Here is a 16,394-nt window from a genome sequence, read left to right as displayed (position 1 = left end):
AATCCTCAGGCACCTCACCATGAGTCATACATACATTAAATAACCTTACCAACCAGTCAACAATACATATATATTATCCCTGGGGATAGGGGATTAAGAATACTTCCCACGTATTCCCTGCGTGTCGTAGAAGGCGACTAAAAGGGGAGGGAGCGGGGGGCTGGAAATCCTCCCCTCTCTTTTTTTTTTAATTTTCCAAAAGAAGGAACAGAGGGGGCCAGGTGAGGATATTCCAAAAAAGGCCCAGTCCTCTGTTCTTAACGCTACCTCGCTAACGCGGGAAATGGCGAATAGTTAAAAAAAAAAAAAATATATATATATATATCTTTCTTTCTTTCAAACTATTCGCCATTTCCCGCATTAGCGAGGTAGCGTTAAGAACAGAGGCCTGGGCCTTTGAGGGAATACCCTCACCTGGCCCAATTCTATATATATATATATATATATATATATATATATATATATATATATATTCTTTCTTTCTTTTCTTTTAAACTATTCGCCATTTCCCACGTTAGTGAGGTAGCGTTAAGAACAGAGGACTGGGCCTTTGTGGGACATCCTCACCTGGCCCCCCTCTGTTCCTCCTTTTGGAAAATTAAAAAAAAAAAACGAGAGGGGAGGATTTCCAGCCCCCCGCTCCCTCCCCTTTTAGTCGCCTTCTATGACACGCAGGGAATACGTGGGAAGTATTTTTTTTTTTTTTTTTTTTTTTTAAATTTTCCAAAAGAAGGAACAGAGGGGGCCAGTTGAGGATATTCCAAAAAAGGCCCAGTCCTCTGTTCTTAGCGCTACCTCGCTAACGCGGGAAATGGCGAATAGTTTAAAAGAAAGAAAAGATATATATATATATATATATATATATATATATATATATATATATATATATATATATATATATATATATATGGGTATGTTTGAAGGAATAGTGGTTCCAACAATGTTGTATGGTTGCGAGGCGTGGGCTATGGATAGAGTTGTGCGCAGGAGGATGGATGTGCTGGAAATGAGATGTTTGAGGACAATGTGTGGTGTGAGGTGGTTTGATCGAGTGAGTAACGTAAGGGTAAGAGAGATGTGTGGAAATAAAAAGAGCGTGGTTGAGAGAGCAGAAGAGGGTGTTTTGAAGTGGTTTGGGCACATGGAGAGGATGAGTGAGGAAAGATTGACCAAGAGGATATATGTGTCGGAGGTGGAGGGAGCAAGGAGAAGAGGGAGACCAAATTGGAGGTGGAAAGATGGAGTGAAAAAGATTTTGTGTGATCGGGGCCTGAACATGCAGGAGGGTGAAAGGAGGGCAAGGAATAGAGTGAATTGGAGCGATGTGTTATACCGGGGTTGACGTGCTGTCAGTGGATTGAATCAAGGCATGTGAAGCGTCTGGGGTAAACCATGGAAAGCTGTGTAGGTATGTATATTTGCGTGTGTGGACGTATGTATATACATGTGTATGGGGGGGGGTTGGGCCATTTCTTTCGTCTGTTTCCTTGCGCTACCTTGCAAACGCGGGAGACAGCGACAAAGTATAAAAAAAAAAAAAAAAAAATATATATATATATATATACATATCATTCATTTCTTTATCATTATACTTAACTGCTGTCTCCCACGTCAGCAAGGTAGTGCAAGGAAACAGACAATGAATGACCCAACCCACCCACATACACATATATATACATAAACACCTACACACGCACGTATACATACATACATACCTCACTAACATGGGAGACAGCGACAAAGTATAATATGAATATATATATATATTTCAGTGAATGTAGGTTTGCGGCATGGGTGTGTGATGTCTCCATGGTTGTTTAATTTGTTTATGGATGGGGTTGTTAGGGAGATGAATGCAAGAGTTTTGGAAAGAGGGGCAAGTATGAAGTCTGTTGGGGATGAGAGAGCTTGGGAAGTGAGTCAGTTGTTGTTCGCTGATGATACAGCACTGGTGGCTGATTCATGTGAGAAACTGCAGAAGCTGGTGACTGAGTTCGGTATAGTGTGTGAAAGAAGAAAGTTAAGAGTAAATGAGAATAAGAGCAAGGTTATTAGGTACAGTAGGGTTGAGGGTCAAGTCAATTGGGAGGTAAGTTTCAATGGAGAAAAACTGGAGGAAGTAAAGTGTTTTAGATATCTGGGAGTGGATCTGGCAGCGGATGGAACCATGGAAGCGGAAGTGAATCATAGGGTGGGGGAGGGGGCAAAAATCCTGGGAGCCTTGAAGAATGTGTGGAAGTCAAGAACATTATCTCGGAAAGCAAAAATGGGTACATTTGAAGGAATAGTGGTTCCAACAATGTTGTATGGTTGCGAGGCGTGGGCTATGGATAGAGTTGTGCGCAGGAGGGTGGATGTGCTGGAAATGAGATGTTTCAGGACAATATGTGGTGTGAGGTGGTTTGATCGAGTAAGTGATGTAAGGGTAAGAGAGATGTGTGGAAATAAAAAGAGCGTGGTTGAGAGAGCAGAAGAGGGTGTTTTGAAATGGTTTGGGCACATGGAGAGAATGAGTGAGGAAAGATTGACCAAGAGGATATATGTGTTGGAGGTGGAGGGAACAAGAAGTGGGAAACCAAATTGGAGGTGGAAAGATCGAGTGAAAAAGATTTTGAGTGATCGGGGCCTGAACATGCAGGAGGGTGAAAGGCATACAGGGAATAGAGTGAATTGGCTCAATGTGGTATACCAGGGTCGACGTGCTGTCAATGGATTGAACCAGGGCATGTGAAGCGTCTGGGGTAAACCATGGAAAGTTCTGTGGGGCCTGGATGTGGAAAGGGAGCTGTGGTTTCGGGCATTATTGGATGACAGTTAGAGACTGAGTGTGAACAAATGGGGCCTTTGTTGTCTTTTCCTAGAGCTACCTCGCACACATGAGGGGGGAGGGGGATGTTATTCCATGTGTGGCGAGGTGGCGATGGGAATGAATAAAGGCAGACAGTGTGAATTGTGTGCATGTGTATATATGTATGTGTCTGTGTGTGTATATATATGTGCACATTGAGATGTATGGGTATGTATATTTGCGTGTGTGGACGTGTATGTATATACATGTGTATGGGGTGGGTTGGGCCATTTCTTTCGTTTGTTTCCTTGCGCTACCTCACAAACGCGGGAGACAGCGACAAAGCAAAATATGTAAATAAACATATTTCTATCTATTATACTTTGTCGCTGTCTCCCGTATTGGCGAGGTAGCGGAAGGAAACAAACGAAAGAATGGCCCAACCCACCAACATACAAATGAATATACATAAACGCCCACACACACACACACACACACATATACATACCTATACATTTCAACGTATACATACATATACATACACAGACATATACATATATACACATTTACATATTCATACATGCTGCCTTCATCCATTCCCACCACCATCCCGCCACACATGAAATGGCATCCCCCCCGCGTGCGTGCGAGGCAGTGCTACGAAAAGACAACAAAGGCCACATTCACACACACTCAGTCTCTAGCTGTCATGCGTAATGCCCCAAAATCATAGCTCCCTTTCCACATCCAGGCCCCACAAAACTTTCCATCTTTTACAGCAGACACTTCACATGCCCTAGTTCAATCCATTTGACAGCACATCGACCCCGGTATACCACATCATTCCAATTCACTCTATTCCCTATATGCCTTTCGCCCTCCTGCATGTTCAGGCCCCGATTGCTCAAAATCTTTTTCAATCCATCCTTCCACCTCCAATTTGGTCTCCCACCTCTCGTTCCCTCCACCTCTGACACATATATTCTCTTTGTCAATCTTTCCTCATTCATTCTCTCCATGTGACGAAACCATTTCAATACACCCTCTTTTGCTCTCTCAACCACACTCTTTTTATCACCACACATCTCTCTTACCCTTTCATTACTTACTTGATCAAACCACCTCACACCACATATTGTCCTGAAACATCTCATTTCCAACACAGCCACCCTCCTCTGCACAACCCTATCTATAGCCCGTGCCTTACAACCGCATAACATTGTTGGAACCACTATTCCTTCAAACATACCCATTTTTGCTCTATGAGATTACGTTCTCGCCTTCCACCCATTCTTCAATGCTCCCAGAACCTTTGCCCGCTCCCCCACCCTGTGACTCACTTCAGTTTCCATGGTTCCATCTGCCACCAAATCCATTCCCATATATCTAAAATACTTCACTTCCTCCAGTTTTTCTCCATTCAAACTTACCTCCCAATTTATTGTCCCCCGCCACCCTTGCATGCAAGTGTGAATGAAAGTGACCTATTGTCTTTTCCTAGCGCTACCCCACGGGGGAAGGGGGATACTATTTCATGTGTGGCGGGGTGGTGATGGGAATGAATAAAGGCAGCAAGTATGAATATGTACATGTGTATGTATGTATATGTCTGTGCATGTATATATATATATATATATATATATATATATATATATATATATATATATATATATATATATATATTAATATGTGTCCAGGGTTTCCAGCACTTTCGAATAATTACATTGTCAAAACTGAATAAAAGAGAACCAGACTATATAACATACCAGCCGCCACTGTTTTATATAGATTAGATCACTTGATAAGAGAGAGAATTGTAAATACGTTTTCCAGGACATAGGCTGCTAACCTGATTGTGTCGCTTTAGAGTGGTGAGGTCGTCGAGGGTGACTTGTGCCCTTTATCCCTTTACTTGTTTATATATATATATATATATATATATATATATATATATATATATATATATATATATATATATATATATGGATTTGTATGTAGCATTTATGGATCTGGAGAAGGCATATGATAGAGTTGATAGAGATGCTCTGTGGAAGGTATTAAGAATATATGGTGTGGGAGGCAAGTTGTTAGAAGCAGTGAAAAGTTTTTATCGAGGATGTAAGGCATGTGTACGTGTAGGAAGAGAGGAAAGTGATTGGTTCTCAGTGAATGTAGGTTTGCGGCAGGGGTGTGTGATGTCTCCATGGTTGTTTAATTTGTTTATGGATGGGGTTGTTAGGGAGGTAAATGCAAGAGTTTTGGAAAGAGGGGCAAGTATGAAGTCTGTTGGGGATGAGAGAGCTTGGGAAGTGAGTCAGTTGTTGTTCGCTGATGATACAGCGCTGGTGGCTGATTCATGTGAGAAACTGCAGAAGCTGGTGACTGAGTTTGGTGAAGTGTGTGGAAGAAGAAAGCTAAGAGTAAATGTGAATAAGAGCAAGGTTATTAGGTACAGTAGGGTTGAGGGTCAAGTCAATTGGGAGGTGAGTTTGAATGGAGAAAAACTGGAGGAAGTGAAGTGTTTTAGATATCTGGGAGTGGATCTGGCAGCGGATGGAACCATGGAAGCAGAAGTGGATCATAGGGTGGGGGAGGGGGCGAAAATTCTGGGGGCCTTGAAGAATATATATATATATATATATATATATATATATATATATATATATATATATATTATCCCTGGGGATAGGGGTGAAAGAATACTTCCCACGCATTCCTCACGTATCGTAGAAAGCGACTAGAGGGGACGGGAGCGGGGGGCCAGAAATCCTCCCCTCCTTGTATTTTTTTTAACTTTCTAAAATGGGAAACAGAAGAAGGAGTCACGCGGGGAGTGCTCATCCTCCTCGAAGGCTCAGATTGGGGTGCCTAAATGTGTGTGGATGTAACCAAGAAGTAAAAAAAGGAGAGATAGGTAGTATGTTTGAGGAAAGGAACCTGGATGTTTTGGCTCTGAGTGAAACGAAGCTCAAGGGTAAAGGGGAAGAGTGGTTTGGGAATGTCTTGGGAGTAAAGTCAGGGGTTAGTGAGAAGACAAGAGCAAGGGAAGGAGTAGCAATACTCCTGAAACAGGAGTTGTGGGAGTATGTGATAGAATGTAAGAAAGTAAATTCTCGATTAATATGGGTAAAACTGAAAGTTGATGGAGAGAGATGGGTGATTATTGGTGCATATGCACCTGGGCATGAGAAGAAAGATCATGAGAGGCAAGTGTTTTGGGAGCAGCTTAATGAGTGTGTTAGTGGTTTTGATGCACGAGACCGGGTTATAGTGATGGGTGATTTGAATGCAAAGGTGAGTAATGTGGCAGTTGAGGGAATAATTGGTATACATGGGGTGTTCAGTGTTGTAAATGGATATGGTGAAGAGCTTGTAGATTTATGTGCTGAAAAAGGACTGATGATTGGGAATACCTGGTTTAAAAAGCAAGATATACATAAGTATACTTATGTAAGTAGGAGAGATGGCCAGAGAGCGTTATTGGATTACGTGTTAATTGACAGGCGCGCGAAAGAGAGACTTTTGGATGTTAATTTGCTGAGAGGTGCATCTGGAGGGATGTCTGATCATTATCTTGTGGAGGCTAAGGTGAAGATTTGTATGGGTTTTCAGAAAAGAAGAGTGAATGTTGGGGTGAAGAGGGTGGTGAGAGTAAGTGAGCTTGGGAAGGAGACTTGTGTGAGGAAGTACCAGGAGAGACTGAGTACAGAATGGAAAAAGGTGAGAACAATGGAAGTAAGGGGAGTGGGGGAGGAATGGGATGTATTTAGGGAATCAGTGATGGATTGCGCAAAAGATGCTTGTGGCATGAGAAGAGTGGGAGGTGGGTTGATTAGAAAGGGTAGTGAGTGGTGGGATGAAGAAGTAAGAGTATTAGTGAAAGAGAAGAGAGAGGCATTTGGACGATTTTTGTAGGGAAAAAATGAAATTGAGTGGGAGATGTATAAAAGAAAGAGACAGGAGGTCAAGAGAAAGGTGCAAGAGGTGAAAAAAAGGGCAAATGAGAGTTGGGGTGAGAGAGTATCATTAAATTTTAGGGAGAATAAAAAGATGTTCTGGAAGGAGGTAAATAAAGTGCGTAAGACAAGGGAGCAAATGGGAACTTCAGTGAAGGGCACAAATGGGGAGGTGATAACAAGTAGTGGTGATGTGAGAGGGAGATGGAGTGAGTATTTTGAAGGTTTGTTGAATGTGTTTGATGATAGAGTGGCAGATATAGGGTGTTTTAGTCGAGGTGGTGTGCAAAGTGAGAGGGTTAGGGAAAATGATTCGGTAAACAGAGAAGAGGTAGTAAAAGCTTTGCGGAAGATGAAAGCCGGCAAGGCAGCAGGTTTGGATGGTATTGCAGTGGAATTTATTAAAAAAGGGGGTGACTGTATTGCTGACTGGTTGGTAAGGTTATTTAATGTATGTATGACTCATGATGAGGTGCCTGAGGATTGGCGGGATGCGTGCATAGTGCCATTGTACAAAGGCAAAGGGGATAAGAGTGAGTGCTCAAATTACAGAGGTATAAGTTTGTTGAGTATTCCTGGTAAATTATATGGGAGGATATTGATTGAGAGGGTGAAGGCATGTACAGAGCATCAGATTGGGGAAGAGCAGTGTGGTTTCAGAAGTGGTAGAGGATGTGTGGATCAGGTGTTTACTTTGAAGAATGTATGTGAGAAATACTTAGAAAAGCAAATGGATTTGTATGTAGCATTTATGGATCTGGAGAAGGCATATGATAGAGTTGATAGAGATGCTCTGTGGAAGGTATTAAGAATATATGGTGTGGGAGGCAAGTTGTTAGAAGCAGTGAAAAGTTTTTATCGAGGATGTAAGGCATGTGTACGTGTAGGAAGAGAGGAAAGTGATTGGTTCTCAGTGAATGTAGGTTTGCGGCAGGGGTGTGTGATGTCTCCATGGTTGTTTAATTTGTATATGGATGGGGTGGTTAGGGAGGTGAATGCAACAGTTTTGGAAAGAGGGGCAAGTATGAAGTCTGTTGGGGATGAGAGAGCTTGGGAAGTGAGTCAGTTGTTGTTCGCTGATGATACAGCGCTGGTGGATGATTCATGTGAGAAACTGCAGAAGCTGGTGACTGAGTTTGGTAAAGTGTGTGAAAGAAGAAAGTTAAGAGTAAATGTGAATAAGAGCAAGGTTATTAGGTACAGTAGGGTTGAGGGTCAAGTCAATTGGGAGGTGAGTTTGAATGGAGAAAAACTGGAGGAAGTGAAGTGTTTTAGATATCTGGGAGTGGATCTGGCAGCGGATGGAACCATGGAAGCGGAAGTGGATCATAGGGTGGGGGAGGGGGCGAAAATTCTGGGAGCCTTGAAGAATGTGTGGAAGTCGAAAACATTATCTCGGAAAGCAAAAATGGGTATGTTTGAAGGAATAGTGGTTCCAACAATGTTGTATGGTTGCGAGGCATGGGCTATGGATAGAGTTGTGCGCAGGAGGATAGATGTGCTGGAAATGAGATGTTTGAGGACAATGTGTGGTGTGAGGTGGTTTGATAGAGTAAGTAACGTAAGGGTGAGAGAGATGTGTGGAAATAAAAAGAGCGTGGTTGAGAGAGCAGAAGAGGGTGTTTTGAAATGGTTCGGGCACATGGAGAGAATGAGTGAGGAAAGATTGACCAAGAGAATATATGTGTCGGAGGTGGAGGGAACGAGGAGAAGAGGGAGACCAAATTGGAGGTGGAAAGATGGAGTGAAAAAGATTTTGTGTGATCGGGGCCTGAACATGCAGGAGGGTGAAAGGAGGGCAAGGAATAGAGTGAATTGGAGCGATGTGGTATACCGGGGTTGACGTGCTGTCAGTGGATTGAATCAAGGCATGTGAAGCGTCTGGGGTAAACCATGGAAAGCTGTGTAGGTATGTGTATTTGCGTGTGTGGACGTATGTATATACATGTGTATGGGGGTGGGTTGGGACATTTCTTTCGTCTGTTTCCTTGCGCTACCTCGCAAACGCGGGAGACAGCGACAAAGCAAAAAAAAAAAATAAATAATATGTTGAAATTTATAGGTATGTATGTGTGCGTGTGTGGATGTGTATGTATATACATGTGTATGTGGGTGGGTTGGACCATTCTTTCGTCTATTTCCTTGTGCTACCTTGCTAACGTGGGAGACAGCGACAAATTTGAATGGAGAAAAACTGGAGGAAGTGAAGTGTTTTAGATATCTGGGAGTGGATTTGGCAGCGGATGGAACCATGGAAGCGGAAGTGAATCATAGGGTGGGCGAGGGGGCAAAGGTTCTAGGAGCGTTGAAAAATGTGTGGAAGTTGACAACGTTATCTTGGAAAGCAAAAATAGGTGTCTGAAGGAATAGTAGTTCCAACAATGTTATATAGTTGCAAGGCGTGGGCTATAGATAGAGGTGTGCAGAGGAGGGTGGATGTGTTGGAAATGAGATGTTTGAGGACAATATCTGGTGTGAGGCGGTTTGATCAAGTAAGTAATGAAAGGGTAAGAGAGATGTGTGGAAATAAAAAGAGTGTGGTTGAGAGAGCAGAAGAGGGTGTTTTGAAATGGTTTGGGCACATGGAGAGAATGAGTGAGGAAAGATTGACCAAGAGGATATATGTGTTGGAGGTGGAGGGAACAAGGAGGAATGGGAGACCAAATTGGAGGTGGAAAGATGGAGTGAAAAAGATTTTGAGTGATCGGGGCCTGAACATGCATGAGGGGGAAAGGCATACAGGGAATAGAGTGAATTGGAACGATGTGGTATACCGGGGTCGACGTGCTGTCAATGGATTGAACCAGAGCATGTGAAGCATCTGTGGTAAACCATGGAAAGTTCTGTTGGGCCTGGATGTGGAAAGGGAGCTGTGGTTTCGGGCATTATTGCATGACAGCTAGAGACTGAGTGTGAACAAATGGGGCCTTTGTTGTCTTTTCGTAGTGCTACCTCTCACACATGAGGGGGGAGGGGGATGTTATTCCATGTGTGGTGAGGTGGCGATGGAAATGAATAAAGGCAGACAGTGTGAATTGTGTGCATGTGTATATATGTATGTGTCTGTGTGTGTATATATATATGAGTACATTGAGATGTATGGGTATGTATATTTGCGTGTGTGGACGTGTATGTATATATGTGTGTATGGGGGTGGGTTCGGCCATTTCTTTTGTCTGTTTCCTTGCGCTACCTCGCAAACGCGGGGGACAGCGACAAAGCAAAATAAATAAATAAAATATATATATATATATACATATATTGTTGTTAGAAGCAGTAAAAAGTTTTTATCGAGGATGTAAGGCATGTGTACGTGTAGGAAGAGAGGAAAGTGATTGGTTCTCAGTGAATGTAGGTTTACGGCAGGGGTGTGTGATGTCTCCATGGTTGTTTAATTTGTTTATGGATGGGGTTGTTAGGGAGGTGAATGCAACAGTTTTGGAAAGAGGGGCAAGTATGAAGTCTGTTGGGGATGAGAGAGCTTGGGAAGTGAGTCAGTTGTTGTTCGCTGATGATACAGCGCTGGTGGCTGATTCATGTGAGAAACTGCAGAAGCTGGTGACTGAGTTTGGTAAAGTGTGTGAAAGAAGAAAGTTGAGAGTAAATGTGAATAAGAGCAAGCTTATTAGGTACAGTAGGGTTGAGGGTCAATTCAATTGGGAGGTGAGTTTGAATGGAGAAAAACTGGAGGAAGTGAAGTGTTTTAGATATCTGGGAGTGGATCTGGCAGCGGATGGAACCATGGAAGCGGAAGTGGATCATAGGGTGGGGGAGGGGGCGAAAATTCTGGGAGCCTTGAAGAATGTGTGGAAGTCAAGAACATTATCTCAGAAAGCAAAAATGGGTATGTTTGAAGGAATAGTGTTTCCAACAATGTTGTATGGTTGCGAGGCGTGGACTATGGATAGAGTTGTGCGCAGGAGGATTGATGTGCTGGAAATGAAATGTTTGAGGACAATGTGTGGTGTGAGGTGGTTTGATCGAGTAAGTAACGTAAGGGTAAGAGAGATGTGTGGAAATAAAAAGAGCGTGGTTGAGAGAGCAGAAGAGGGTGTTTTGAAATGGTTTGGTCACATGGAGAGAATGAGTGAGGAAAGATTGACCAAGAGGATATATGCGTCGGAGGTGGAGGGAACAAGGAGAAGAGGGAGACCAAATTGGAGGTGGAAAGATGGAGTGAAAAAGATTTTGTGTGATCGGGGCCTGAACATACAGGAGGGTGAAAGGAGGGCAAAGAATAGAGTGAATTGGAGCGATGTGGTATACCGGGGTTGACGTGCTGTCAGTGGATTGAATCAAGGCATGTGTATGGGGGTGGGTTGGGCCATTTCTTTCGTCTGTTTCCTTGCGCTACCTCGCAAACGCGGGAGACAGCGACAAAGCAAAAAAAAAAAAGAAAAAAAAATATATATATTGGTGTAGGAAGAGAGGAAAGTGATTGGTCCTCAGTGAATGTAGGTTTGCGGCAGGGGTGTGTGATGTCTCCATGGTTGTTTAATTTGTTCATGGATGGGGTTGTTAGGGAGGTGAATGCAAGAGTTTTGGAAAGAGGGGCAAGTATGAAGTCTGTTGTGGATGAGAGAGCTTGGGAAGTGAGTCAGTTGTTGTTCGCTGATGATACAGCGCTGGTGGCTGATTCATGTGAGAAACTGCAGAAGCTAGTGACTGAGTTTGGTAAAGTGTGTGAAAGAAGAAAGTTAAGAGTAAATGTGAATAAGATCAAGGTTATTAGGTACAGTAGGGTTGAGGGTCAAGTCAATTGGGAGGTAAGTTTGAATGGAGAAAAACTGGAGGAAGTAAAGTGTTTTAGATATCTGGGAGTGGATCTGGCAGCGGATGGAACCATGGAAGCGGAAGTGAATCATAGGGTGGGGGAGGGGGCGAAAATCCTGGGAGCATTGAAGAATGTGTGGAAGTCGAGAACATTATCTCCGAAAGCAAAAATGGGTATGTTTGAAGGAATAGTGGTTCCAACAATGTTGTATGGTTGCGAGGCGTGGGCTATGGATAGAGTTGTGCGCTGGAGGATGGATGTGCTGGAAATGGGATGTTTGAGGACAATGTGTGGTGTGAGATGGTTTGATCGAGTAAGTAATGTAAGGGTAAGAGAGATGTGTGGAAATAAAAAGAGCGTGGTTGAGAGAGCAGAAGAGGGTGTTTTGAAATGGTTTGGGCACATGGAGAGAATGAGTGAGGAAAGATTGACCAAGAGGATATATGTGTCGGAGGTGGAGGGAACGAGAAGTGGGAGACCAAATTGGAGGTGGAAAGATGGAGTCAAATAGATTTTGATTGATCGGGGCCTGAACATGCAGGAGGGTGAAAGGCATACAGGGAATAGAGTGAATTGGATCAATGTGGTATACCGGGGTTGATGTGCTGTCAGTGGATTGAATCAGGGCATGTGAAGTGTCTGGGGTAAACCATGGAAAGTTCTGTGGGGCCTGGATGTGGAAAGGGAGCTGTGGTTTCGGGCATTATTGTATGACAGCTAGAGACTGAGTGTAAACGAATGGGGCCTTTGTTGTCTTTTCCTAGCGCTACCTCGCACACATGAGGGGGGAGGGGGATGGTATTCCATGTGTGGCGAGGTGGCGATGGGAATGAATAAAGGCAGACAGTGTGAATTGTGTGCATGGGTACATATGTATGTGTCTGTGTGTGTATATATATGTGTACATTGAGATGTATAGGTATGTATATTTGCGTGTGTGGACGTGTATGTATATACATGTGTATGGGGGTGGGTTAGGCCATTTCTTTCGTCTGTTTCCTTGCGCTACCTCACAAACGCGGGAGACAGCGACAAAGCAAAATAAAATAAAATAAAATAAAACTAGTTTTTTTTTATTATTTTGCTTTGTCGCTGTCTCCCGCATTTGCGAGGTAGCACAAGCAAACAGAAGAAAGAAATGGCCCAACCCACCCCCATACACACGTATATACACACACATCCACACACGCAAACATACACACCCATACATCTCAATGTACACATATATATACACACAAAGACACATACATATAAACCCATGCACACAATTCACACTGCCTGCCTTTATTCATTCCCATCGCCACCTCGCCACACATGGAATACCATCACCCTCCCCCCTCAGGTGTGCGAAGTAGCGCTAGGAAAAGATAACAAAAGCCCCATTTGTTCACACTCAGTCTCCAGCTGTCATGCAATGATGCCCGAAACCACAGCTCCCTTTCCACATCCAGGCCCCACACAACTTTCCATGGTTTACCCCAGACGCTTCACATGCCCTGATTCAATCCACTAACAGCACGTCAACCCCGATATACCACATCGATCCAATTCACTCTATTCCTTGCCCACCTTTCACCCTCCTGCATGTTCAGGCCCCGATCACACAAAATCTTTTTCACTCCATCTTTCCCCCTCCAATTAGGTCTCCCACTTCTCCTCGTTCCCTCCACCTCCGACACATATATCCTCTTGGTCAATCTTTCCTCACTCATTCTCTCCATGTGCCCAAACCATTTCAAAACACCCTCTTCTGCTCTCTCAACCACGCTCTTTTTATTTCCACACATCTCTCTTACCCTTACATTACTTACTCGATCAAACCACCTCACACCACACATTGTCCTCAAACATCTCATTTCCAGCACATCCATCCTCCTGCGCACAACTCTATCCATAGCCCACGCCTCGCAACCATACAGCATTGTTGGAACCACTATTCCTTCAAACATACCCATTTTTGCTTTCCGAGATAATGTTCTCGACTTCCACACATTCTTCAATGCTCCCAGGATTTTCGCCCCCTCCCCCACCCTATGATTCACTTCCGCTTCCATGGTTCCATCCGCTGCCAGATCCACTCCCAGATATCTAAAACACTTTACTTCCTCCAGTTTTTCTCCATTCAAACTTACCTCCCAATTGACTTGACCCTCAACCCTATTGTACCTAATAACCTTGCTCTTATTCACATTTACTCTCAACTTTCTTCTTTCACACACTTTACCAAACTCAGTCACCAGCTTCTGCAGTTTCTCACATGAATCAGCCACCAGCGCTGCATCATCAGCGAACAACAACTGACTCACTTCCCAAGCTCTCTCATCCACAACAGACTTCATCCTTGCCCCTCTTTCCAAAACTCTTGCATTCACGTCCCTAACAACCCCATCCATAAACAAATTAAACAACCATGGAGACATCACACACCCCTGCCGCAAACCTACATTCACTGAGAACCAATCACTTTCCTCTCTTCCTACACGTACACATAAAAAAAAAATATATATATATATATATATATATATATATATATATATATATATATATATATATATATATATATATATATATATATAATATATATATAATTTGAGTTATACAAAAAATTTAACTCCATTATATTTCATACAAAACCAATATATATATATATATATATATATATATATATATATATATATATATATATATATATATATATATATATATCAATGACAAGTGTTCAGTAATATATCTCACCCGGTTGTAGCCATTCTTTAGCATTGGGCCCACGGTGGCATTCTCACGATCTGCAAAACTGTTGCAGAAATTGCTGAAAGTCAGAGGTAATGAAAACTACACAGTCAGATAGTGTTAAACATGCATGCAACTATCTAAACATCTGTAAATACATACACACACACAGATTTGCTTTCAATAATATAGGCAAGAACATTTCTTGTGAATCATTCACCACATATAACACACCAAAACTGGATTACGCCTTGCAACTCTGGCCACTGCAAGTAAATAAGCATGATGATCTGACTAAGAGTATAGTGAGAAGATTAAGTAAGATGGTACCTGAAGTAAGAGGAAGAGACTATAATGAGAAGCTGAGGGCTACAAAGCTGTCCACCAAGGAAAAGGGGAAGAGATGGGGGACCTGATAACAGCCATCAAAATTCTAAATCAGCTGGATCATGTTGATAGTTAACAGTTCTTCAGAGGATGCAGTATAAGAGTAAAACCAGAGGTCATGACAAAAATGTGGGTTAAAAACTGGTTAGAAAGGATGTTAAGTATTGGTTTAGTACTGATGTGATGATTTGCTAGAATTAAATAACCAATGACACAGTGAACGCTGGTAATTTACAAAAGTATAAAAGGCTGCTTGATGGCACAGAAAGTACAGGAAGTGGGGTCCCATAAGTGTAAAACTCTCTCCTTGTACTGCACAAATAGGTAATTATACACCCACAAGATGTCACAAGAAAAAGGTATATGCTAGGGAAGTGGAAGAAGGGAAATGTCATACCTATCTATAAGAGAGGAGACCAGGTAAAGGTGCTGAACTACAAACCAATCATCTTCACCAGTGTGGTCTGTAAAGTACTGGAAAACAATTATCAAAATGCAAATGGATGATTTTCTGCAGAGGAAAAACTACATAAATGAAAGACAAGATGGTCTCAGGGAAAGGAAGTCATATATAGTGAGACTCTTTAATCCCTATGAAAGCTTGAGCTCTGTTGTTGACAATACAAAAATCGAGTGGAATGTCTGTATCTGGACTGTCAATAAAGCACTTGACAGTGTACACATAATAGGCAGGTGAAGAAATTGAATCTTCTTACCAGAATAAGGGGTAGGCTCTTTTTTATGTTGGAGGCTCCACTCATGGAAAGAAAAAAGTCCAAATCAAGGGCAGGCCTCAATTGAAATATAGAGAAGTTGACAAAAGAGAAGAGACATGGGAAAATATTTAAATACTATGAAGTGAAAAAAACTTGTCATTTAAAATGACCCAGGTCATAGTTATTGGGAATGGCATGGGAGGGTACAGAGTTCCAAAGTTTTAAGGTGTAGGGAAAGAAACAGTTATCAAAATGGCCCACCCATGACTTAATAACAGCTACACAGTAATCATGTGTCATAGCTGCTTGCCAAGTATTGGTCAAGCTAGTAGTGGTGGTACACAAGCAGCTAACTCTCCAGAGGAAAAAAAAGAGTAATACCTATCAAAGAGGTAAGGTGAACCAACACTGCAGGGTAGGGCAAATGGATCAAGCTTTGAAATTTGCCGGGAGAGTTGATAAGTCAGACTGCTTTTGACTCAACTTTGTCATGTAAAGTTGCAGAGCTAAAACCATCCCAGATGTAAGAGCGGTACTCTGTACATGGATGGATCAATCCTTTGTATAAACACAGCAACTATTCTAAGGAAAAGAAATTTTCACAAATAAACAGGGCTCCCCGTTTCTTTAAGGCAGACTTAACGATTTGAAGAATGTGGGGTTTCCAGATAAAGTGGATGATACATTAATACCTAATATGTTCATTGAGTCAAGAGGGTGAAATTACAGAACCATTGAAACAGAGAAGAAAGTTTGAGGAATTTTCAATAGTAAGATCCATGGCATGGAATGGTATGGCAATAGAAAATCCTCTCTCTCCTGTTTTGACTAATCTATCTATAGAGTATTCTGTAACAAAATTTTTACCTAGAACACCTTTTAGTGGTAAAATCTGGCTAAGATATGTGGGCAAGATACTTTAAGTAAAGCTAGTTGATAAGGATTTTGATATATTCTTTTCCAAACTCAATGATCTACATCATTCTATCATGTTGAAATATGAATGGGAAAGAAATGGACAGATACCTTTTTTAGATGTTATC

General features: G+C 42.2%; 1 protein-coding gene across 1 annotated transcript in view; it reads right to left on the bottom strand.

Annotated features, from left to right (window-relative positions):
* Positions 1-16,394, bottom strand: part of Pde8 (phosphodiesterase 8) — a 302,345-nt gene that overhangs the window by 142,963 nt on the left and 142,988 nt on the right. The window contains exon 8 of the mRNA XM_071663763.1: positions 14,255-14,312. Coding sequence (XP_071519864.1) covers positions 14,255-14,312 — 58 coding nt within the window. The remainder of the gene's footprint in view (positions 1-14,254; positions 14,313-16,394) is intronic.

This window comes from Panulirus ornatus, chromosome 7, assembly GCF_036320965.1.
Source record: "Panulirus ornatus isolate Po-2019 chromosome 7, ASM3632096v1, whole genome shotgun sequence".
NCBI lineage: Eukaryota > Metazoa > Arthropoda > Malacostraca > Decapoda > Palinuridae > Panulirus > Panulirus ornatus.
Note: the sequence above shows the minus strand (reverse complement) of the source record. Positions and strands in the feature narration are given on the sequence as shown.